Genomic DNA, 23,782 nt, shown 5'->3' with positions numbered 1-23,782 from the left:
ATGAGCGGTGCCATGTACGTACCTAGGATCCAAACCGGCGAAACCCTACACCGCCAAAGCGCAGCACTTGAACTTAACCACTTGGCCATGGTGCCAGCCCCTCCCTCACTGTTGTTTTAATTTGCAATTTCCTGATGATATACGATGATAAGCATCTTTTCACATACTTCTCTGCCACCTGATATCTTCTTTGGTGAGGCATCTATTCAGATCTTTTGCCTATTTTTTAATCAGGTTGTTTGTTTTCTTATTGTCGAGTGTTAAAAGTTCTTTGCACATTTTAGAATCAGCTATGAGTTTTGCAAAGATTTTCTCCCACGTTGTGGCATGTCTTTTCATTCTCTTAACAGTGTCTTTCACAGAGCAGAAGTTATTAATTTTAATAAAGTCCAACATACCAATTTTTTTCTTTCATGGATTATGCTTTTGGTGTTGTATCTAAAAAGTCACCACCAAACCTAAAGTCATCTAGATTTTCTCCTATATTATGTTCTAGAGTTTTGTGTTTTACATTTAGCTCTATGATCCATTTTGAGTTAATTTGTGAAGGATATAAGGTCTGTGTCTAAATTCATTTTTCTGTATATGGATGTCAAGCTGTTCTGTACCATTTGTTGAAAAAAACCCCTATCCTTTCTTTATTGAACTGCCTTTGCTCCTTTGTCAAAAATAAGCTGCTTATATTTGTCTGGCTCTATTTCTGGCCTCTACTGTATTCCAATGATCTATTTGTCTATTCTTCCACCAAAAACCTGCACACAATATTTAGAGCAGCTTTGTTCATAATTGCCAAAACTTGGAAGCAACCAAGATGTCCTTCAATAGGTGATTGGATAAACAAACTGGTATATCCATACAATGGAATATTATTCAGCAATAAACAGAAATGAGCTATCAAGCTATGAACAAACACGCAGGAACAGTAAATGCATATTGCTAAGTGAAAGAAACCAATATGAAAAGGCCACATACTGAATTATCCCAACTACATGACATTCTGGAAAAGGAAAAACTATGGAGACAGTAAAAAGGATCAGTGGTTGCCAGGGACTCAGGGAGAGGGAGGGAGGGATGAACAGGTGGAACACAGGGGATTTTAGGACAGTGAACCTTATGTATGATACTGTAATTGTAGAGACGTGTCATTAAACATTTGTTGAAAGCCACTGGATGTACAACCCAAGGAGTGAACCCTAATGTAAACTATAAACTTTAGTCAATGGTAATGTATCAATATTTGCTCGTCAATTATAACAAACACACCACATTAATACATGATATTAATAGAGGAAACACTGTATGAGGGAGTATACGGGAGTTCTCTGTACCTCCTGCTCAATTTTTCTGTAAACCTAAAACTGCTCTAAAAATTAAGTTTATTAAAAAATATACTAAAATAGGGGCTGGCCCCGTGGCCAAGTGGTTAAGTTCTCGCCCTCCACTTCCGCAGCACAGGGTTTCGCTGGTTCGGATCCTGGGCGCGGACATGGCACCGCTCATCGGGCCATGCTGAGGCGGAGTCCCATATGCCACAACTAGAAGGATCCACAACTAAAAATACACAACCATTTACGGGGGAGCTTTGGGGAGAAAAAGGAAAAATAAAATCTTTAAAAAATATACTAAAATAAAATAAACACCTCAGACATTCTTACTGCAAAAATCATGCTTTTTTCAAAACAACATGCTGTCCAGGAGGTTGCCTATGGGTTAAGCAAAAACTATGTTCTATATGTGTAGAACATATGTTCAAACATCGGGAAAAAAACCCCAATATGTAACCCGAGTAACCTACAGATAAAACAGTTCATAATTCTTAATTTTTGCAATGATTCGAATTTTAATTAATAAATTTTAATAGGAAAAAAGTATACTCCACATTCTGCATGCCCCTGTGTCCTTGCCACACTGGGACTAGCCAGGTTCTCTGCCTGGTAAGCAACGGTCCTTCCATATCAGGCCAAGCAGCACAGAGGTCAATGCTGGTGCCTGAGATTTACAGCCTCCTCACCTGCACACTGTATCAGAGCCAGCCTCACAAGAAGCCAATCTTATCTAAACCCAGGTGGGAAAGACATCCAAGGACTAGGAAGACTCTTACCAAGTGGAGTGACTCGGGGCTGAACGTCCTTCAGAACTTCATGTAACCACTCCGTGAATCGAACATAATAAAGATCGGAGAAAATGTCATCAACCCGTCCATTTTCAAAAAGATACTAAAAGAAAAACAATCAACGAAAGTTGTTGGTAGTCTCTTGAGTAAGATTTTCAGGGGAAATAAACATTTTTCTATCAGTACCATCACGTATCCCTACCTATTCCCTGCTTAACAAACCACACATCAGGTCAAAATGTGACACTGGCACAGTACACTTCAGATCACATGACCTGACTCAGAACACTCTTGAGAGTTGGGTCAATGGAACAAATTTTGTGATTGCTATTCCACCCAGGCAAGGCATCGTCTTGTAGCAAAAAACAGGATGCAGGCTCTGGGGCCAGCCTCTTATTACATATAGTGTCAGTTAAATAACTTGCGTGACTCTTTTAACTTTTGGGACTCAGTTTCCTTGTCTGTAAATGAAGATGACTGTGCCTGCCTTTCAGGACTGGAGAGAGCATGGAATGAGACAGAACATGTAAAACAATTCATTTGGTGCCTGGAAAGAAAGAGGAACAAACTGGGAAGCAGACTTTTCTCATGCCCAGGCAACAGGGTGAGTCCGAACCGGCAAGATCTCTTCTATCATACTGTGGGCTTCTTCACAAGAGCATTCAAACAACACTAAGAAATCCATCTCTGCTCTCCTAAACTGCCAGTCTAAAACCAGTTTCTCTGTTATGCTTCACCTTAGATGTCCTGAAAACCTAACTACAGCTGTATATGCTAGCTGGACTCCTTCAAATAATTATCTTGTCTTAATGGAGGGAATAATGAGAAGAAAAGCTGTCTGTTAGCACCAGACTTTGTTTTGGGTAAACTACTTTTATGCAAACCACACATTTACTTTAACAAAAAGTGTTAACTCATTATATAATTGACGGGGAACAACTCAAACATGTTTCCTACCTTTGGTGGTGGGTTTTTTTTTTTGAGGAAGATTAGCCCTGAGCTAACATTCACTACCAATCCTCCTCTTTTTTCCCTGAGGAAGATTGGCCCTGAGCTAACACCCGTGCCCATCTTCCTCTACTTGATATGTGGGACGCCTGCCACAGCATGGCTTGACAAACAATGCGTAGGTCCACACCCAGGATCCAAACTGGTGAACCCCAGCTGCCCAAAGCAGTGTGTGCAAACTTAACTGTTGCACCACCAGGCCAGCCCCCATTTCCTACCTTTTGAATACACAGGAAAATATAGTACAGCACATCTGGGTCATAGGGTTCACCATCTCCATTTCGAGCTTCCCGTGTCATTAGACAGAGACCATAATTCAACTCTGCCACAGCAGAAGAGATGAGATCTTCCTGAAATCGCAGCAGCTGGCGCCCTGCAACATAAGTCCCAAAGGTGAACGGTGACAGTCATCTCTTTATTGGTCCCTCATATCCTGGAAGCAGGGCTCAGAGCAGCTACTGCCCATCAGGGTGCTGGGATAGAATAGGTCGCTCGTATCTAGATCAGAACTGGCCTACTAAGGCAATAATCCTGTATGCCCTATTACAACAAGGGTTTCTTTCCCACAATATTCCCCACCTCACATATCCCAAAAATTATTAATACAGCCAAGACATGAAAGCAAAAAAACCCCAAATCCATCCTCTGTAATGTGAGGAAGTATATGAACATAATGCTAAAGAGCCTGAGCACACTCACTGGTTCCTATCTTCTCCCAAAAGTAGCTCTGCCTAGATCTGCCAGGTCCACTCAAGAAATCCATGTGTACAAAAGTGCCTGGTCTTCGGCAAACCCCACAAATCCTGCTCATCTGCAGTGGGTCAGGCCTGCCTGTTGCTTGTCTTCAGTTCAGCATACTTTATTTCAGATGGTGCTCTCTAGTCCCCAGAGCCAAGGGAAACCACTTTCCCGCCATTCTGTCCTCCTCCTACTTCAGTACCACTGCATTTTAGACACAGTTTACCCCCATCTCCCTCCCAAACACTTACTCCCAATGGGTGCCAATCTGTTCTGAGCATCTTTCTCTAGCTCAGCGTTCTTGGTCTGGGCCCAGTTTTTCCATACTTCAAGCCCTTCTTCTGGCTTCAGAGAATTTGGAAGCAGGAGTTCTGGGGAAGGCTGTGGCTGTGACTGCGGTTCAACTTCAGCAACCTGAACAGTTTGAGCCTATGAAAGAGAAACCATGAAAATGTGTCAATACTGTTTTGTACCAGGCCCTTTTGGCAAAACTCCCAGATTACTTGTTGTTCTTTTAATAAAAAAAAAATCTCTTTTCTCCTTGCTGTTCTACTTTCAAGAACCTTTGGAGTTCTACTCCTTACTCCAGGAATGGCAAAGGCTAGTGCAGTGTTTCTCAGCCCTGGATGTACTTTTGGGAATCTCTGATTTAAAAACACCAATACACCTGAGCTCCACCCCAGAATCTCTTTTTAAAGAGGTATCAATCTCTTTAAAATCTTCCCACGGTGGGGCTGGCCCAGTGGTGTAGTGGTTAAGTTCACACACCCTGCTTCAGTGGCCCAGGGTTCGCCAATTTGGATCCTGGGCACAGACCTACACACCACTCATCAAGCCATGCTATGGCGGTATCCCACATAGAGGAACTAGAAGGACTTACAACTATGATATACAACTATGTACTGGGGCTCTGGAAAGAAAAAAAAAGAGGAAGCTTGGCAACAGATGCTAGAATAGGGCCAATCTTCCTCATCAAAAAAAAAAAGAGTTGATCTGCAGGAACACATAAGAATAAATAAATAAAAATAAAATCTTCCCAGGGCTGGGCCCACGGCCAAGTGGTTAAGTTTGCGTGCTCCACTTTGGCGGGCCAGGGTTTTGCCAGTTCGGATCCTGGACGCGGACATGGCATCGCTCATCAAGCCATGTTGAGGTGGCATCCCACATGCCACAACTAGAAGGACCCACAACTAAAAATATGCAACTATGTACCAGGGGGCTTTGGGAAGAAAAAGGAAAAATAAAATCTTTAAAAATAAATAAATAAATAAAATCTTCCCATGTAAAAAGGTAATTCTAATGATTAGTCACTGTTCAGAACTACTGGCTCAAAGCACTGTTTGTCAAACTATAATGTGTAAACAAATCACTTGGGGATTTTATTAAAGTGTAGATTCCGGGGCTGGCCCTGTTGCTGAGTGGTTGGGCTCGCGCACTCCACTTCGGCAGCCCAGGGTTTTGCCGGTTTGAATCCTGGGCGCAGACATGGCACTGCTCATCAAGCCATGCTGGGGCAGCATCCCACATGCCACAGCTAGAAGGACCCACAACTAAAAAATACACAACTATGTACCGGGGGGCTTTGGGAGAAAAAGGAAAAATAAAATCTTTAAAAAAAAAAAAGTCTAGATTCTGGTTCAAAAGGTCTTAGGAGGGACCTGAGATTCTGCATTTCTAACAAGCTCCCAAGTGAGAGAGCTAGTCTGCAGACTATACTTTGAATACCAAGTGTCCAGAGCAGTGACTGTTAAATTTGGCTTCACCTTAAAATCATCTGGGCTGATTTTTAAAAATACTCATGCCTGGGCCTTATCCCCAGAGATTCTGATTTAATTGGTCTAAGGTAGGAGTATGCCATCAGTATTTTAAAAACTCCTCAGGTGATTTTAATGTCCAGCCATGGTTGAGAATCATCATTTAGAGAAAGAAAAGTACAACAAACAAGTCATGTCCTCTCCCCTGCCATTTTAAGATATGAAGATAAAACTTGAGGCTCTGTATGGCTTCTCTAGCTATAAATACAGTTAGTTCTATTTTTTTGCATGTTCCTTCTCAATAAGACTGTTCTGACTCATAGGGACATTTTCTGAAAACAGGAGGCACTGCTCTAGCTTCCTGCTTCCAAAAGAAGAGTGATCCCATCCTCAGTGGTCTGATGGCCAAGCCATGCAGACAAAGGGGTAGAGAATACCCGTGTGCCCGACAGCCTCAATAACAATCCCATTGGGTGGGACAGACATCAACACACATACCAAGCACAGATTACTGGGTCTCACAACCTGTCTACATTGTAAACAAACTTCCTTGAGCAATTCTCCAAGCCAGGGCCTACCTAAAGGGCTGACAAACATCAAATCATTCAAATTGAAGGCAAAATCATTTTTTTTGAAGAAGAAGATGATTAGCCCTGAGCTAACATCTGCTGCCAATCCTCCTCCTTTTGCTGAGGAAGACTGGCCCTGAGCTAACATCTGTGCCCATCTTCCTCTACTTTATATGTGGGACACCTGCCACAGATGGCTTGTCAAGTGGTACCATGTCCGCACCTGGGATCCAAACCGGCGAACCCCAGGCTGCCAAAGCAGAACGTGCGCACTTAAGCACTGTGCCACCAGGCCGGCCCCTAAGGCAAAATAATTTATACATGACACACAAATTTGCTTATCAACAAATAAAAAGTATCCTATTAGCTTTGATAAGATACATTATTACTCAACAAGAAGATAGAGCAATACCACTGCCAGGCCCTTAACTGTTTGTCAACCCTGGAGTTCCACTCTAGACACACTTCTCAGTTCAACTACCATTCTCCTTGGTGAGTCTCAGCTACTTTCCCAGTTTGGAATTCCCTATTTGTGAAAATGATTGCTGACCATGCACATCCAAGCTAGACCTCCCATTAACATACCCAGTGGGTACCGTAGATCTTCAACTGAACATCTCATAGCCATCTCAAACATTTATGGAGAGAACTCATGACCTTCCCTTTCCAGAATTATTTTCCTCACAGTTCCCTCCCTAACTTGTTCAATGGCAATAACATCTACCCAAGCTGGAAATCTAGAAGTTCGACTAGATAAGTAAGTGGGGGTCACAGCATGTGAGGAAGTACTTTTCTACTGGCTTTTTAGCCAGGCCTCCTTCACTGTGTGCCTCCATCCACTAAACATAACCTTCCTAAGCATCTTGATAACAAAACTTCTTCCACACACATCCAAATGTCTATCAGTGGGTAGCAGTAGTAGTGATCCCACCCAGGGTGAAAACTACTGATGTAAGTAGGGCATTAACACTGCGGTGTGGTGTAGAGTTTTTACTATTTATAATGGAGCCCTTAGAGAGTTGTAAGCTGGGAAGTGACTTATACCTTATATATCTTATATCTTATATTTTAAGAAAATTATTCTTGCTGATCTATGGAGAACTGATTGAACAGCAAAAGTAGAAGCAGGCACTGGTGGCCTGGACTAGGACGGTGACAATGGAGATAAATTTAAGAGATTCTGAGAAGTTTGGTGGTAGAACCAATGTGGCCCATTGATGAACTGGCTTTGACGACTAAGGGAAAGCAGACTCAAGGACAGCTCCTGGGTATCCGTCTTAAACAAACGGGTGGCTGATGGTACTACTTTCTGAGATGGGGAAGTTTTTGATAGTTGTGGAGGTGATGCTAATGAAGAGCTGAGATATTTCTTCAATAAATCCAAGTAAATGATAAGTAGGCTGCTGAATGTGTGGGAAGCATGGGAAAGACATGGTCTAGAGAAAAAGATCCATGTGTTAATGCAGCACAGGGGTTAAGACACAGGCTCCAGAGCCAGTCTATCCAGGGCTGAATCCCAACTCTGCTACTTACTAATGGTAGCTTTGGCCTTGTCATTTAATTTCTCTGTGCCTCAGTTTCTTCATCTGTAAAATGGAGGAGATAGCAGTACATACCTCATAAGGTTGGTGTGAGAATTAAATGAGTTACATAAATGAGTTATTATATCTAACTCTGAGAACAGTGCCTGGCACATAGTGTCAGTGATTATCCTCCTCAGCAGCAGCAGTCATCTAGAGGATGCAGAAAACCATGGCAACAGAAAGACATCCCCTCGGGAGAAAGGAGGGCTAGTACTGAGAAACATCAACATGTATGATTCAGATAGAGAAAGAGGCACCAGCAAAGTCTCATGAGAAGGAAAAAGAATCAGTGGGGTAGGAGGAAAACCAGGAGTGTATAACAACATGGAAGGCCAGAGGAGTTTCAAGAAGGCAGGTATGATCTACCGTGTCATGTGTCTAAGTGAGATAAGAATAGATGAGCTAGGGGCCAGCCCTGTAGCCCAGTGGTTAAGTTTGCGCGCTCTGCTCTGGTGGCTCAGAGTTTCACCGGTTCGGATCCTGGGCGTGGACATTGCATTACCGCTCATCAGGCCATGCTGAGGCAGCATCCCACATGCCACAACTAGAAGGACCCGAAACTAAAAAAATATACAACTATGTATTGGGGGGAGTTGGGGAGAAAAAGCAGGAAAAAAGAAGATGATTGGCAATAGTTGTTAGCTCAGGTGCCAATCTTTAAAAAAAAAAAAAACAAAAACAGATGAGCTGGTTGGATCTGGCCACAGGGTGGTCACCAGTGACCTTGACAGAGCAGATTCAGTGATGAGTTGAAGAGAAAATGGATTCGCAAGTGGAGTCAGCTTGTGTAGATAAGGCTTTTGAGAACTCTGGGAATAAAGTAAAGTGCAGAAATGGGGCAATAGATGGAGGTGGATGTGAGATTAAAGGAGGGAGCTTTCATCCTAAGTCTGGTTTTAAAGACAGGTGGTAAGAGAGCTTTCATAAAGAGTATGCCAGGTGAAGGAGCACAACACTTTGTCATCAGCTCTCCTTAGGGTTCAACTCACATCACAACACAATTATCTTCCCCATGGGCTATGAGTGCTCCAAGGGCAGAGACTGTCTTATTCATCTCTGTTCCCTGGCACCTAGCAGAGAGCCCGACAAGGGCAGAGGAATGTTTGTGGTGTAAATGGACAAACTCATCTTTCCCACATTGAGTATTCTTTCCAATTTTTCTTTTTCTGGTAATAATAGTTGACATCTAAGTCCCTTTGAGACTTTCCCAAAGGAGACATAGCCTCTGAAGAAGATGGGCATATTAAAATGAACTCCAGAAAATATCTTCACCTGCACAGATGTGCAAATTAACAGAGACCTATGAGCACCAAAAGAGGCCTGACCTGCAAATTGAACCATCAGGCCCAGGAGAGCTGAGGGGAGGGCTGATGAGCTCCATCCCTGTGAGCAAAAGCTGAGCACAGAACCCCATGACAAGTCTCCTGGCTGGTGTCTCCTACAGGCCATCAATTCTACACACCTGTACATGATACCTCTTGTTACCATAACTCTTAGGATTCTGAAAAAATTCCTACCACACATCAGATCAAGCTCAACTCTTCTCTTTGGAAAGATAACCTCTTTGCCCCCTGTACTAACGCCTTCCCCACAATCCCCCTCTCACATTGCCCTAGGCCATCATCTTCTGTCCATCCCTGGCTCTGTATTCATGCTGCTCCTTTGTCCTATCAGTCTTAAGCTATAAACTAGAGATCAAATGTCACCTTTTCCACAAAGACGCCTCTGCTGACTTTTTAACCAGTTTGTGTGTGTAGCACACATCATACTTGATTTTACTGCTTTATAAATAATTCAAAGAAATAGAAATCATGTTCTTACTCCCACAACTAGACTATAAGCTACCTGAAGCAATAATTCTGTCTTGTTCTACTTCTAGGCCTGACAGCTGGATATTTAATAGATCCTTAGGAAAGCCACCTAAGATAATACACCGTTGCCTCTATGAAACTACTTGGTCAGCCTTTCCTTAACCAATCATTTATGGCCTGAGTTTCCGAGTGTGGTTTCTAGTCTAATAGTGCCTTGTTTGTGCCAGGTCTCTCACATACATTCCCAGGAGGTCCTGCCCTTTGAGACACACTGCCTTCAGTAGCCCCGTGAGACGAGAGGCCCTATATCTAGTCTAAAGGTCTGCTAGACAAGAGAGCAGAAAGTTTACCAACAGCCTTAAAGGCGCATCTATCCACACCTCTATAACAGCCTTAAGAAGATTAACAATTAGAAAAGTTAAAAGAGCCAAGCAAATTTAAAGTTAAAATTTCAAGAGTTCTATTTTTGCAACTCTTCTATAAATCTAAAATTATTTCAAAATAAAAAGTTAAAAAAGAGGCCGGCCCCATGGCCGAGTGGTTAAGTTCGCACACTCTGCTTTGGCGGCCCAGGGTTTCACCAGTTTGGATCCCGGGCCCGGACATGGCGCCGCTCATTAGGCCATGCTGAGGCGGCGTGCCATGTGCCACAACTAGAAGGACCTACAACTAAAACAGAATATACAACTATGTACCAGGGGGGGCTTTGGGGAGAAAAAGAAAAAAATTAAAACCTAAAAAAAAAAAGTTAAAAAAAAAAATTTCAACATAGCTGCCATGGCAGAAAACTCAATTAACCAAGGCTTATCTTGACTATTTTTAAGGAACATAAAAACACCTTTGGGAAGTCCTACTGCATAGGTGGCTTATTTGAGACTCCCAAAAGTGGTCACTTTTAACAGGCCCACTAGCAGGTATTTTAATCTTCTAATTTACCTCCATTGTCCACAGATGACAACTGAGGAACAATTTCACAGCCTTCCCACTGTGATGAGTTTACAGCCTGTGTGCTAAACTACAGAGGTTCTACTATATCTATTCATTGGTGATGCAGAAAGTAGCTCCTGGGACATAGATAACACTTGGGGTGTCCCATTAGTCTCTACCTAGAACTCTTCTCTTCCTAAAAGAGCACTCCAGGCATCTACCCTCAAAGCAGTTATTAGTCATTTCATTTACCTCTAGGTACCAGGACAGAACTCTGGCCTGCTGCATAGCTTCACCTGGTGCTTCTGTGCCTTTCATCTCCACTCCACCCAAAATATTAAATACAATACTACTCCAAGACCAACATCATTGCAGTAAACAAGCCAGAGGTTGCCAGGCAAGTTCTATGTTGCACTGGGCCCTGAGGGAGCAGGCTGCCCTGCAGGTAAGTCTGACTTACGGAACAAGTAACCTGGAGCTGCTGCTGCTGCTGCTGCTGCTGCTGCTGTGTTGGTGGTGTCTGTTCCTGGGGAGTTTGTTGTTGCGGCTGCTGCTGGGGGTCCCATATATGGACAGTCTGAGCTGTATTCTGGTATGTGCCTGCTACAGCCTGCACAGCCACTGGAATGTGGATGTTGCCATTCATGAACTGTGCTGGAAAGAGAGAGTTTGCAAGGGTCTGCACTACCTCTTCATGGGAGTTTTTCACTACAGACGTGGTGCCCACCATCTTCTCCTTGTCATCCTCCAGCTTTACAGCTGCCAGGGCCGTGGGTGAGCCACTGACGTGAACTGCGTTGTAGGCTTCCTGGGGAATGGCAATGTGGGTAATGCTCTGCTGTTGAGGGTCCCCCCGGGGCTGGGCGGAGTAAACAGGGATGGTCCAGGTTTCTCCTGTAGGGCTAGTAATGGTCCCAGTGGCACTGTACAGGTGGGCACTGTCTACTGTGAGTAAGTCTGGCCTCAAGGACACGTAACTCTGCTGCTGGCCCTGTGGAATGGCCAGCACGGTGGCCACCGGCTGCCCTGAGATAGCGTAGGACACAGTGATGGGCATATCCACTTTGCGCTTCTTCACTGGCTGGAGGACACTGGCTGTGCCAACCCGCCGCTCCCCTTCCCGGGGTGAGCCCTGCTGGGACGGTGGTGGGGAAAGGGCACCCACGGTCTGGATTTGGATCTGCTGACCCCCAGCAAGAGACTGGCCAGCCACCAGCTGAGCCTGGATCTGCTGATGTGGGATGTGCTCCTCTGGGATCTCTGCAGCCTGGATCTGCTGGGCCGCCTGCACATGCTGCACCTGGATCTGGGCTGCCTGCAGCTGTGAGGGGCTGGGGTTCTGCAGAGCTGGAGTCTGGATGGAGGGAGCTGCCGGCTGTGGTGCTTGGCCTTGGATCTGCACCTGGACCTGGATGGGCTGCTCAGCAGGCTGGTGAACGGTGAGCTGTGGGGAGAGCTGCTGAGCCGAGACCTGCTGCGGAGACTGTTGCACCTGCACCTGTACCTGCAGCAACAAGATTCACCAGTGAGTGAGCCAGGCAACATTGTGAATCCAGCCCCGAAGGGAATAAGAGATCTCAGGCAGGGGCCCTGGGTACTGTGAGGAGGAGGGGCTGCCATACCCAAGGCTTCTAAGGAGGCCATAATCACCAAAAGCATATGCAAAGTTCTCTAGCATCACACCGCATTCAGAGCAACACATACCAATCTGAGAGCAACCAAGACTATCAACTGGAGTCTATGAAGGAAATATCAGAACTTTTGATCATTTTTGAGCTTCTCTTTTAAAATGTGACCCCTTTTCGCATATTGGTATAGTAGTACAAGTATACAATTTATAAATATACATTTTAGGCGTATGTTCAGAAAATACTTTAACCTTGGATGAGAGATAAAAAAGTGTGGAGACACTGCTCTAAAAGGTCAGAAAGATAAGTACATTCAATACGCATTCAATTCCCAACCCAGGATCAAAACTATTCCCACCACAGACAACTTGTGGAAAATGCAGTAGAGACAAAACTCTTGAAATCTCTTTCAGAGATGTCTCCAACTTGCTGCTAAAATGCAAGCAATGTTGAATGATTCTTTAGAGTGCTTATTTAAGATACCTTTGTTTTAATAGAAAAGCCATTAAAAAAACACAAAAGATTCCTTATAATTTAATCTAAGGAAGGTTATTATATCCTGGATCACCCATTTCTGCGAACATGAATTTCAGCTCATGTCTTACTGCTGTTACTTCAGCATACAAAGCAGCATGAAAAGAGGCTATGCATAGTATGTAGTTTTAAAAAAAAGACTTTTCCATCAGACATATCTAAATTACTCTGAACACAGGCAGGAATTAGCAAGGTGAAAAAAAAGAAGGCAGATGAGGGATTATATCTTTCTAATAACAGAAGGAAACATGTAACAAAAGATAACCAAGGATGGTGCTGGGACAACTGGCTATCCATATGAAAAGAATGAAGTTGGACCTCTTCCTCATATCATACGCAAAAAATGGGACAGGATCTGAGTAGACATTTCTCCAAAGACATGCAAATTTGCCAATAAGCCTATAAAGAGTTGCTCAACATCTTAGCTATCATGAAAATACAAACCAAAACTACAATGAGATATCACTTTAAACCCACTAGGATGGCTGTAATAAAAAACGATAAGTGTTGGAAAGGATGTGAAGGAATTAGAATCCTCATACACTGCTGGTGGCAATGTAAAATTGGTGTAGCCACTTTGGAAAACAGCTTGGCAATTCCTCAAAAGTTTATACATACCATATGACAAAGATATGAAAAACAAACCAAATGACCTAGCAATTCCACTTCTAAGTGAAAGGAGTAATACCCAAGAGAAAGGAAAACTATCTCCACACAAAAACCTGGACACGAATGTCTGTAGCAGCATTATTCATAATAGCTAAAAAGTGGAAACAACCCAAATGTCCATCAACTCATGAATGGATAAATAAAATGCAGTATTTCCATAAAACAGATTATTTAGCAATAAAAAGGAACGAAATTTTGATACATGCTACAACACAGATGAACCTTGAAAACCTCTGCTAAGTGAAGTCAGTCACAAAAGACTACATACTGTATGAGTCCATTTATAGAAATGTCTAAAATAAGCAAATCTATAGGAGAAGAAAGTAGATTAGTGGTTGTCTAGGAGCAGGGAATTGGGGAAAACATGAAGTAACTGCTAATGGGTACATGGTTTCTCTTTTGGGGTGATGAAAATGTTCTAAAATTGATGTAGTAATGGGTGCACAACTCTATGAAAACACTAAAACCCACTGAACTGTACACTTTAAATGGGTGAATTATATGATATGAGACTATCTCAATAAAGCCATTACTAATTAAAAAAGAAAAACATAAGCAAAGAGGTTGTGCCAAGAGCATAGGCCTTGAGATCACAGACTTAAACTTCAGCTGGTGCTGTACTTTCCTGATTGTGAGTCCTCTAAGTCTCAGTTTCCTCAGGTTTAATAAAAAGGGGGGAAATGCCTACCTTTTCCTGAGCGTAAAAGAATCGTTGTGAGCATAAAATAATATTTGACACAGTAGGTGCTCAAAAATTAGCTTTTCTTCCTTATAAAATTAAAATTAAAATTAGGGAGTAAGAGTTAAGAGTTAAAGCACATTTTGACATTTCTTTACCAATATCAACATACTGAATAAGAAATCAGGTATTATATGTTCACAACCTTTATTCATTAGTGACTAAGAAATTAAATGTTATTTGTATTACTTCTCTTGAAATTTGTTACTTTTATAAAAACATAACTTCTTATCTGGCTAGACAATTACTACATGGTCAAAGTAAGAATTTGAAAACTCAGTGATGTAAAAAAAAATTTAATTTTACTTGAACTTAAGAGGAAGCAAAATTGAAGTGAAATGAAGGAAATGCTAAACTTCAGATAAGTATTTCCTCACCATAAGATAGCTCCTAATAGATTCCTCTTAAAAAAAAAAAAAAGGAGGAAAAGACAAAAATCTAAGAAAGGCACTCAGAGGTTGGTATTGTGCTTTATTAACTCTATATTTCTTAACAGGTTTAGCTGTAATTTTCAAGGTTATAATACTTAGGTCAACTGTCTTACAAAACCAAATGACAGACATATCTAAACAAAAAATGTTTTTTAAAAAAGCAGTTTGAAACTTCAGCCTAGATTTAAGGTGGTTTTCAAGAGATACAAAAAGGAAAAAGATCATCTCTATGCCTAGTATACCAAGGGAGGAAAGGGACATTTCTGGAGGAAGAAATTGGGTTTTAGAGCTTCAAAAAGCACTGTTTCTTACCTTCCAACAATCCCTTATAAGTCACACTGTATTTTAGTTCCCTTCACATTTGAATCATCCCTTCTCATTTAGCTCCTCCTGTCTTTTACAAAGTTTTACAGTAAAAGTTTACAAAGTTTTTAATTGCCTTTCTTCTTTCCTCCTTCTCCCCAAAACGCCTCTTCCGCCAACCCCCGGTACAAGTTATATATTCTAGTTGTAGGTCCTTCTGGCTCTGCTATGTGGGATACTGCCTCAGCATGGCCTGATGAGTACTGCTAGGTCTGCACCCAGGATCCAAACCAGCAAAACCCTGGGCCGCCGAAGTGGAGCATGTGAACTCAACCACCTGGCCACGGGGCCAGCCCCCCTAGATTCTTTATTTCATTGAATATATTATCAATTAAGTTTTTCAGAAGGTATGTCTGAATGTGGTCCACAGATTAGCAGCATCGGCATCAACCTGGGAATTTGTTAGAAATGGAAACTCTCTGGAAACAAAAACACTGTATCCAAGAGATATGTGCACCCCCGTGTTCACAGCAGCACTGCACCCACATATTCACAGCAACACTATTTGCAATAACCAAAACAGGGAATCAATCTAAGTCTCCATCAATGGATGACTAGATAAAGAAGTTGTGGAATATATATACACAATGGAATATTCAGCCATAAAAAGGAGGAAATCCTGCCATTTGTGACAACATGGATGGACCCTGAGGGTATTATGCTAAGTGAAATAAGTCAGACAGAAAGACAACTACTGTATGATCTCACTTATACATGGAATCTAAAAACCAAAAAAAACAAAACAAAACCAACCAAACTCATAGAAAAAGAGATTAGATTTGTGGTTACCAGAGGTGGGGAGTAGGGGGAGGAGGAATTGGATGAAGGTGGTCAAAAGCTACAAACTTCCAGTTATAAGATAAATAAGTGCTAGAGATTTAATGTACAATGTGATGACTACAGTTAACACTGCTGTATGGTATACACAAAAGTTGTTAGAGTAAACTCCAAGAGTACTTATCACAAGGAAAAAAATTTTCTTATTTTTTATCTATGAGATGATGAATGTTAACTAAACTTATTGTGGCAATCATTTCATGATTATGTAAGTCAAATCATTAAGATGAAAACCTTAAACTTATACAGTACTGTATGTCAATTATATCTCAATAAAACTGGTGAAAAAAAAGGGAAACAAATTCTCAGAACCAATCCCAGACCTAGTGAATCAGAATCCAGGGAGGGAGGGTGGGGACAGGGAGCAATTTCTGTTTTAAGAAACCCTCCAGGTGATTCTAATACACCCTAAAATTTGATAAACACTAGTCTAGAAGTTTTATTGGACGTCACTTGTCTAAATTCTTAAGGAGTTTGCAGATGAACAATCTATTTCTTTTTCCTCAGTGTCATTCAGAACCTAAGTAATCCAGAGCTCAATACAACATAAGGACTCCAACTAAGTACTCCAACTAAGGAACAATGAGAAACCATGAAGTAACACATCTTCCAAACAATCACTGAAGCTAAAGAGTATCTAATGCCATTTCTTATTGTTTTGTTTTTGGCTACTTAAAGTGTAAAACCAATATTTTATCTAAAGGAGAACAAACTAGGGGTCTGTGCTGGTCAATTTCCAAATTCTACCTCATAAACAATTTAAAAAATTACTTTCTTATTTCCATGCGACAAAAGAACCAACTCTTCTTTCACATTTCTCTAAAGCTGCAATAGTCCAATACCCATTTGTTACACATCAAGTTAGCAATCACCTGAAATGCGGCTGGTGCAAACTACAATGTGCTACAAGTGCAAAACACAACCAGATTTCAAAGACTCATACAAAAAAAAGGGTAAAATAGTTCATTAATAATATTATACTGATTACATGTTGAAATAATATCTTGGGTTAAATAAAGGTGATTTTAAAAAGTCAATTTCACCTCCTTCTTCTCTCCCTTTTAAAAAAAGTGGCTACTAGAAAATTCAGAACAACATATGTAGCTCATATTCTATTTCATGTTCTGAGTCTCACTCGGGAGGGACTGCTGAGGATAGTGCTCAGAGTACCAGAGGAAGACCCCACTAGGTGAGGAATCACCACCTAGGATCAAAATCCACCTGGGCCTTTTAACGAAACAGTCAGCAAAACCCTTAGGGATCTTGGTAGAACTTCACTGTTCAAATAACGCTCTTCTGAAAGTGGTAAAAAGTCTTTATGCAAGTTTCAAACATTTACCGAATTCTTATTATACAAATGAACTTTAGAAAGGTGGTCAGGTAAGAGATTTAAATGTGGGTAAAAGACTGGACATGAATGGCCAGAAAAGGCAACAATAAATAGACCACCAGTCCAAAGTGATGATCAGGATCCCAATTAGCCCACAAAGTGCCAGTGAGAGAGTAGCTGATTTTAGTCCTGTTTTTGGCTGCAAACCCATGTTTGCAGAACACCATATTATGAGCGCTGTCTCCTTAAGGCAGAAGCCAGAATCACTTTCCCAAACTCGCCTGCAGCTAAAATGCAGACATGTGACCAAGGCTTCCCAAATTAGACACAGTGCAAGAAATCTGGACTCAGAAGGAAGCAACATGAAGCAGCAGGAACCACAACTTCTATTTTCTGGTGCGAGGGGAGGAATGAGGCAGAAATGGAACAGGATGGCATAAATCCTAACAAGAGACTGTGTAGGGTGAGGACCTGTGCCCAGGGGTGTGGCTGAAGGTCTCTGCCAGAGCAGGCTAGCAATGTGACCTGAGTCCTGTTCCTGGCTGTGCAGCCTCCACAACCCATTCTCTGGCCTTCTCATAAATTCCCTGAGCTAACTACTATCCTTTAGTCACTTCTTCTTCTGAGTAAACTAGGGGGAGGAAGGGGAATGCTGCCTGATATTTGTAACTAAAAACCAAAGCACAGATGGATACAGGAAATATCAAATCAAGTTGAAAACTTTAAAATAGTATTTACCCTAGAGGGCGATGTTCACAGACGGGTACTAGAGATTTGAACTGCATCTGTAACATTACATGTCTTTAAAAAAAAAAAAAAGGCAAAAAATGGCAAACTGCCAACATAGTGGGAATACTTGTTTATAAATATTTGTCTGGATGCTTTTTAAATGTATGAAAAGCACCTGGGGCCCTAGGTACGAATGGCACTAATAAGAGGAGGAAGAAGAAAACAGCAGCAGCTATTATTCATTTGAGAGCTTACTACGTGCAGGGCTGTGTGCTTAGGACTTACTGTTTTATGTAATCCTCAAAGACTCTACAACACAAATTCTTTTATTTCTATGATGTAGATAAGAAAATGAGTCAAAGTGGTTAAATCACTTGCCCAAAATGACATATCTAAAGTAGCAGAGGCAGAGAGAGAACTCATGTTTGTCTAAGGGCCAAGTCTGCCTCTTGATTACCTCCTTTCTCACTCTCAGCAAGTCTAAGGGTGATGAGGAATTAAGGACCATCTCAGCATGGAGAGAATGTGCAAGAGCAAGAAGAAAATAAGGAAGAGGGACAGAAGTTGGGGTGACAAATAAGAAAGAGATGCACTTTGAGCCACTGAAGCCTTGAGATCTTTACTTCTAGCAACAAAAAAAGCAACTGCTGAGAAGGCCCCTTCACCAAAGCATCCTTCATTTAGTGGGGCCAGATTGACCAACTAGCCTTATGTGAAGCCTCAGTTGCTGCCCTGAGGAGGGACAGAGAAGAAACAAGCAATTCTATGGGTGCTAAGTGAAATCTGACCCCTGGGATTCACCATCAGAGGGCCTTCTCTCTGGCACACACATTTAACTTCATGCGGATGCTTTAGGAAGTACCCAACTCAAGAGTGCTCTTGAAACAGAAGTTCCAAATGAACCCCCCTCACCTAGCTCAGGTAGACCTGACAGCCAACAGGAAACTTGGGCCTCTACTAGTATTGTACACTCTATCAAGGCATTTACATAGGAGCTCTTCTTTTGTCTTCAGAAGATGCCTCCCTATAGATGTACGCTACTGTGATACTGTGATAAAACAAATATATACTTTGGTCTTTTTGTCTCTGGTTCCCGGCCAGACTCCTAAAACCTTCATAATTTCCTAAGTGATAATAAAGGTGCTAGGAGCATCTTGTGTTCTAATGAGGCGATTCCTGTAGACTCCTAGATGGGGGCTGGTCACTAGAAAGATGAAGCCTAGATCAGAAGCTTGGTACTTTCAGCCCCACCTACTATTATCTGGAGAGGGAAGAGGGGCCGGAAATAGAGTTATTAATCCACCATATCTACGTGATGTAGCCTCCATAACAATCCCAAAAGTATGGGGTTCAGGGAGATTCTAGGTTGGTGAACACATCCATGTGCGGGGAGGGTGGTGCATCCCAACTCCATGGGAACAGAAGCTCCTGCACTCTGGACCCTTTAAGACCTCACCCTATATATCTGGCCGTTCAACTGCATCCTTTATCATATGCTTTACTATATAATAAGCCAGTAAATTTAAGTGTTTACCTGAGTTCTGTGAGCTGTTCTAGCAAGTTATTGAACCCGAGGAGAGGCAGTGAGAACCCCAATTTATAGCCACTCAGAGGGAAGTACAGGTGACAACCTGGGACTTGCAACTGGTGTCTGAAGGAGGGGAGGGCAGTCTTGTGGGAAGGATCCCTTGCCTTGTGGGATCTGACACTAACTCCAAGTAGATAGTGTCTGAACTGAACTGAAGGACAGCCAGCTGGTATTGGAGAATTGGTCAATGTGTAAAAAAAATCCACACATTTGGTGGCCAGAAATGTGAGCATGGTAGTTAGTAGTAGAGGGTAAAGGAACACAGTGAGTTTTATTCAGACACCTACATTCTAATTAACCTTTGACAAATAACTTTGTCTCCTACCAATTCACTAAAATGATTCTAAGGATGTAACTACTTTGTCAAATCCAACAATCTATGTGCTGCTTCTAGGCTGGACAGATAAGGAAGTCATGAGGGCAGAGCAAACTCTGGGTAGTTTTAAAAAAGCAATCTAGGGGCCCACTGGCGCAGCAGTTAAGTGCGCACGTTCCACTTCAGTGGCCCGGGGTTCACCGGTTGGGATCCTGGGTGTGGACATGGCACCGCTCATCAAGCCATGCTGTGGCAGGCGTCCCACATATAAAGTAGAGGAAGCTGGGCACGGATGTTAGCTCAGGGCCAGCCTTCCTCAGCAAAAAGAGGAGGATTGGCAGCAGATGTTAGGTCATGGCTAATCTTCCTCAAAAAAAAAAAATAAAAAAGCAATCTAACTTTACCAAAATTTAAAAAAAAAAAGCAATCTGGAAAAACAGCCTCATCCCTCAAGGTAGTAAATTGTTTTGAAATTTCAAATAACATTAATACAGACATAATTTTTTATTCTTATCAAAAGGGTTAGGTTGAGACACAATACTATGGGGCAAAAAGTCTTTTAACATTTGAGTTGAGAAGGCCGGTCTGTTCAGCCCTATATTTCAGTGCACACATGTCATATCTCTCTAGTCGCATAGATTCACTCACTGCACTTTAGTTACACCAGCCTTTTTTGCAGTTTTTCAAAAAAGCAGGGTCCCAGCTTAGGGCTTTCTGATTTGAAACGCTCTTTCCTCAGATAACCACATGGCTCATTTACCGACTCTCTTTGGTCTTCAATGTCACCAGCACATTAAGGCTTACCCTGGCCACCCCAATCTGCTTTGTTTTTCTCCTTTGCACTGATCACTATAGTCTATCTAGATTTTTATTATGTTATGTATCATCTATTTCCTCCCAGCTATAATGTATGCTCCCCAAGGTCAGGAAACTCTCTCTCTTGTTCACTGCTGTACTCAAGCATCTATCAAAGGACTGTATACATAAATATAGACATATGGAGACGTCTGGGATAGGGAAGAAAAGGTTAAGAATCACTGTCCTGTACCTTTAAGTTCAAAGCAAAATATTCCCAAGCAACATATTTTTTTAACTACAAAAGTAATTCAGGGGGCCGGCCCTGTGGCCGAGTGGTTAAGTTCCCGTGCTCCGCTGCAGGCGGCCCAGTGTTTCGTTGGTTCAAATCCTGGGCGCGAACATGGCACTGCTCGTCAAACCATGCTGAGGCAGCGTCCCACAAGCCACAACTAGAAGGACCCACAAAGAAGAATATACAACTATGTACCTGGGGGCTTTGGGGAGAAAAAGGAAAAAATAAACTCTTTCAAAAAAAAAAAAAAGTACTTCATGTTTAATAAAAAAAAAATTCAAGCTCTCCTCCTTAGCATCCCACTCCCCAGCCCAATTACTGTTTCGGGCTTTACTACTGCTGTTCAAGGACGACTACATTCAACATATGTTAAAAATCAGTGATACTAACCTAGTTTTGAGAGTTTGTGTATTAGAAACACTATTTAGGAGCACAGTGTGGAGTTAAAACAGCTTAGGTGCAAACACTAGCTATCAGAATACGACTTAACCTCCCTACGCCTCATGTGCTGCTTTTAGTTTCAAAAGTTATACTTTTAAGGACCAGCCCCATGTCCGAATGCTTGACTTCGCGTGCTCCACTTCCGCAGCCCAGAGATTTGCCGGTTTGGATCCTGGGTGCGGACATGGCACTGCTCATCAGGCCATGCTGAGGCGGTGTCCCACATGCCACAACTAGAAGGACCCACAACTAAAAATACACAACTACGTACTGAGGGGCTTTGGGGAGAAAAAGGAAAAATAAAATTAAAAAAAAAAATTACACTTTTAGGCTTCTAGAAGAAAACGTAGGCAGTACACTCTTTGACATTAGTATTAAAAGGACCTTTTCGGACACCATGTCTTCTCAGAGAAGGGAAACAATAGAAAGAATAAACAAATGGGACTTCATCAGACTAAAGAGCTTCGTCAAGGCAAGGGAAAACAGGATTGAAACAAAAAAACAACCCACTAACTGGGAAAAAATATTTGCAAGTCATATATCTGACAAAGGCTTAATATCCATAATATATAAGAAACTCTCACAACTCAACAACAAAAAATCAAACAACCCGATCACAAAATGGGCTGGAGACATGAACAGACATTTCTCCAAAGAAGATATACGGATGGCTAATAGGCACATGAAAAGATGCTCATCATCGCTGATCATTAGGGAAATGCAAATCAAAACTACACTGAGATATCACCTTACACCCATTAGAATGACAAAAATATCTAAATCTAATAGTAACAAATGTTGGAGAGGTTGTGGAGAGAATGGAACCCTCATACACTCCTGGTGGGAATGCAAACTAGTGCAGCCACTATGGAAAACAGTATGGAGATTCCTCAAAAAATGAAAAATAGAACTACCATATGATCCAGGCATCCCACTACTGGGTATCTATCCAAAGAGCTTGAAGTCAGCAATTCCAAAAGTCCTATGCACCCCAATGTTCATTGCAGCATTATTTACAATAGCCAAGACGAGGAAGCAACCTAAGTGCCCATCAACAGATGAATGGATAAAGAAGTTGTGGTATATATATACAATGGAATACTACTCAGCTGCAAAACAGAACAAAATCATCCCATTTGCAACAAATGGATGGACCTTGAGGGAATTATTTTAAGTGAAATAAGCCAGTTAGAGAAGGATAATCTCTGTATGACTCCACTCATATGAGGAATTTAAAAATGTGGACAAAGAGAACAGATTAGTGGCTACCAGGGGAAAGGTGGGGTGAGGGGTGGGCACAAAGGGTGAAATGGTGCACCTACAACACGAATGACAAACATTAATGTACAAGTGAAATTACACAAGATTGTAACCTATCATTAACTCAATAAAAAATAAAAATAAAAAAATAAAAATAAAAACCTGCCATCTAAATAATGACAATTGTAAAAAAAAAATATTATACTTTTAAAGTAAGTATACAAAGACCTATAACAGAGATTAAAAAAAAACCAACATTTGTGTACAATAGTTTTGTAACTGCTCAGCCTGTATTTGAGTCTGATGTTACTTTTAGTTTTTTCAGTCTTATATAAAGTTGTATCTTTAGCCATATTTCTGTTAACACTGTCTTATGATTTTGGTAGCTTTAGATTTATTAACATTGTCGATTTTCATGTAAGTAACAGTTAATATCTATTTACAATCTTTAATTAAATTATTAATCCACAAAGCCAACTTTTAGAAAATTAAATCCCATTTGGCTTAAGCCAGTTATTAATGAAAATATATTTAAGATTTTTAAAATTTATGAAAAGGAAAGATAGTCTCAACAAAGGTAAGCTTGGCTACCATTTGGTCCAAGAAAGCTTAGATACAAGGTCATTTTTAATTTTAACTATAGAGGCAAAAAACTACTTGTGCACATATCATATACCACAAACCACATCTCAGCAACTTGTATGGTAGAAATTTGTAATCTTTAGAACTACTTGAACAAGGCAAAAAAACCTAGTACGAAATTTTTTTGAAAAGGAAAAACTGAGGTTTCCTCTACTTAAACTAATAATTTGAATTAAAATTGATAACCTGGGGGCCAGTCCCGTGGCCGACTGGTTGAGTTTGTGTGCTCCGCTTTGGCAGCTCAGGGTTTCGCCGGTTCCGATCCTGGGTGTGGACGTGGCACCGCTCGTCAGGCCATGCTGAGGCGGCGTCCCACATACCACAACTAGAAGGACCCAAAACTAAAAATATACAACTACGTACTGGGGGGCTTTGGGGAGAAAAAGGAAAAATAAAATCTTGTCAAAAAAAAAAATTGATAACCTGTGTGGGGAAGGTAACCACACAAAAGAAGGAGACTAACAAGCTGGCCAAAATATAGATCCATAGAAAAAGAAATATGATTCTTATCAAAAGAGCATTGACAATTATTACTGAATTATTATATCTCTAACTTGCTGATCAAGCTAACATTCGGTGAGCTGTAAATATAGAAATTTTTATGCAGGGGTTCCCTGAGACCTGAAAAATATTTCAAGGATTCCTTTAGTGTAAAAAAAGACTGAGAAAACCGTCAGAATTT

The 23,782-nt window shown here is 41.4% G+C and overlaps 1 protein-coding gene across 4 annotated transcripts in view; it reads right to left on the bottom strand.

Moving 5' to 3' along the window:
- QRICH1 (glutamine rich 1) overlaps positions 1 to 23,782 on the bottom strand; it is a 43,351-nt gene that overhangs the window by 7,616 nt on the left and 11,953 nt on the right. For all 4 annotated transcript variants that reach the window (XM_046659405.1, XM_046659413.1, XM_046659420.1 and 1 more), the window contains 4 exons: positions 10,964 to 12,007; positions 4,111 to 4,288; positions 3,340 to 3,494; positions 2,102 to 2,216 (listed from right to left, as the gene is read on the bottom strand). In XM_046659405.1, coding sequence (XP_046515361.1) covers positions 2,102 to 2,216; positions 3,340 to 3,494; positions 4,111 to 4,288; positions 10,964 to 12,007 — 1,492 coding nt within the window. The remainder of the gene's footprint in view (positions 1 to 2,101; positions 2,217 to 3,339; positions 3,495 to 4,110; positions 4,289 to 10,963; positions 12,008 to 23,782) is intronic.

This window comes from Equus quagga, chromosome 1, assembly GCF_021613505.1.
Source record: "Equus quagga isolate Etosha38 chromosome 1, UCLA_HA_Equagga_1.0, whole genome shotgun sequence".
Lineage (NCBI taxonomy): Eukaryota > Metazoa > Chordata > Mammalia > Perissodactyla > Equidae > Equus > Equus quagga.
This window is presented reverse-complemented; position numbering and strand designations above follow the sequence as displayed.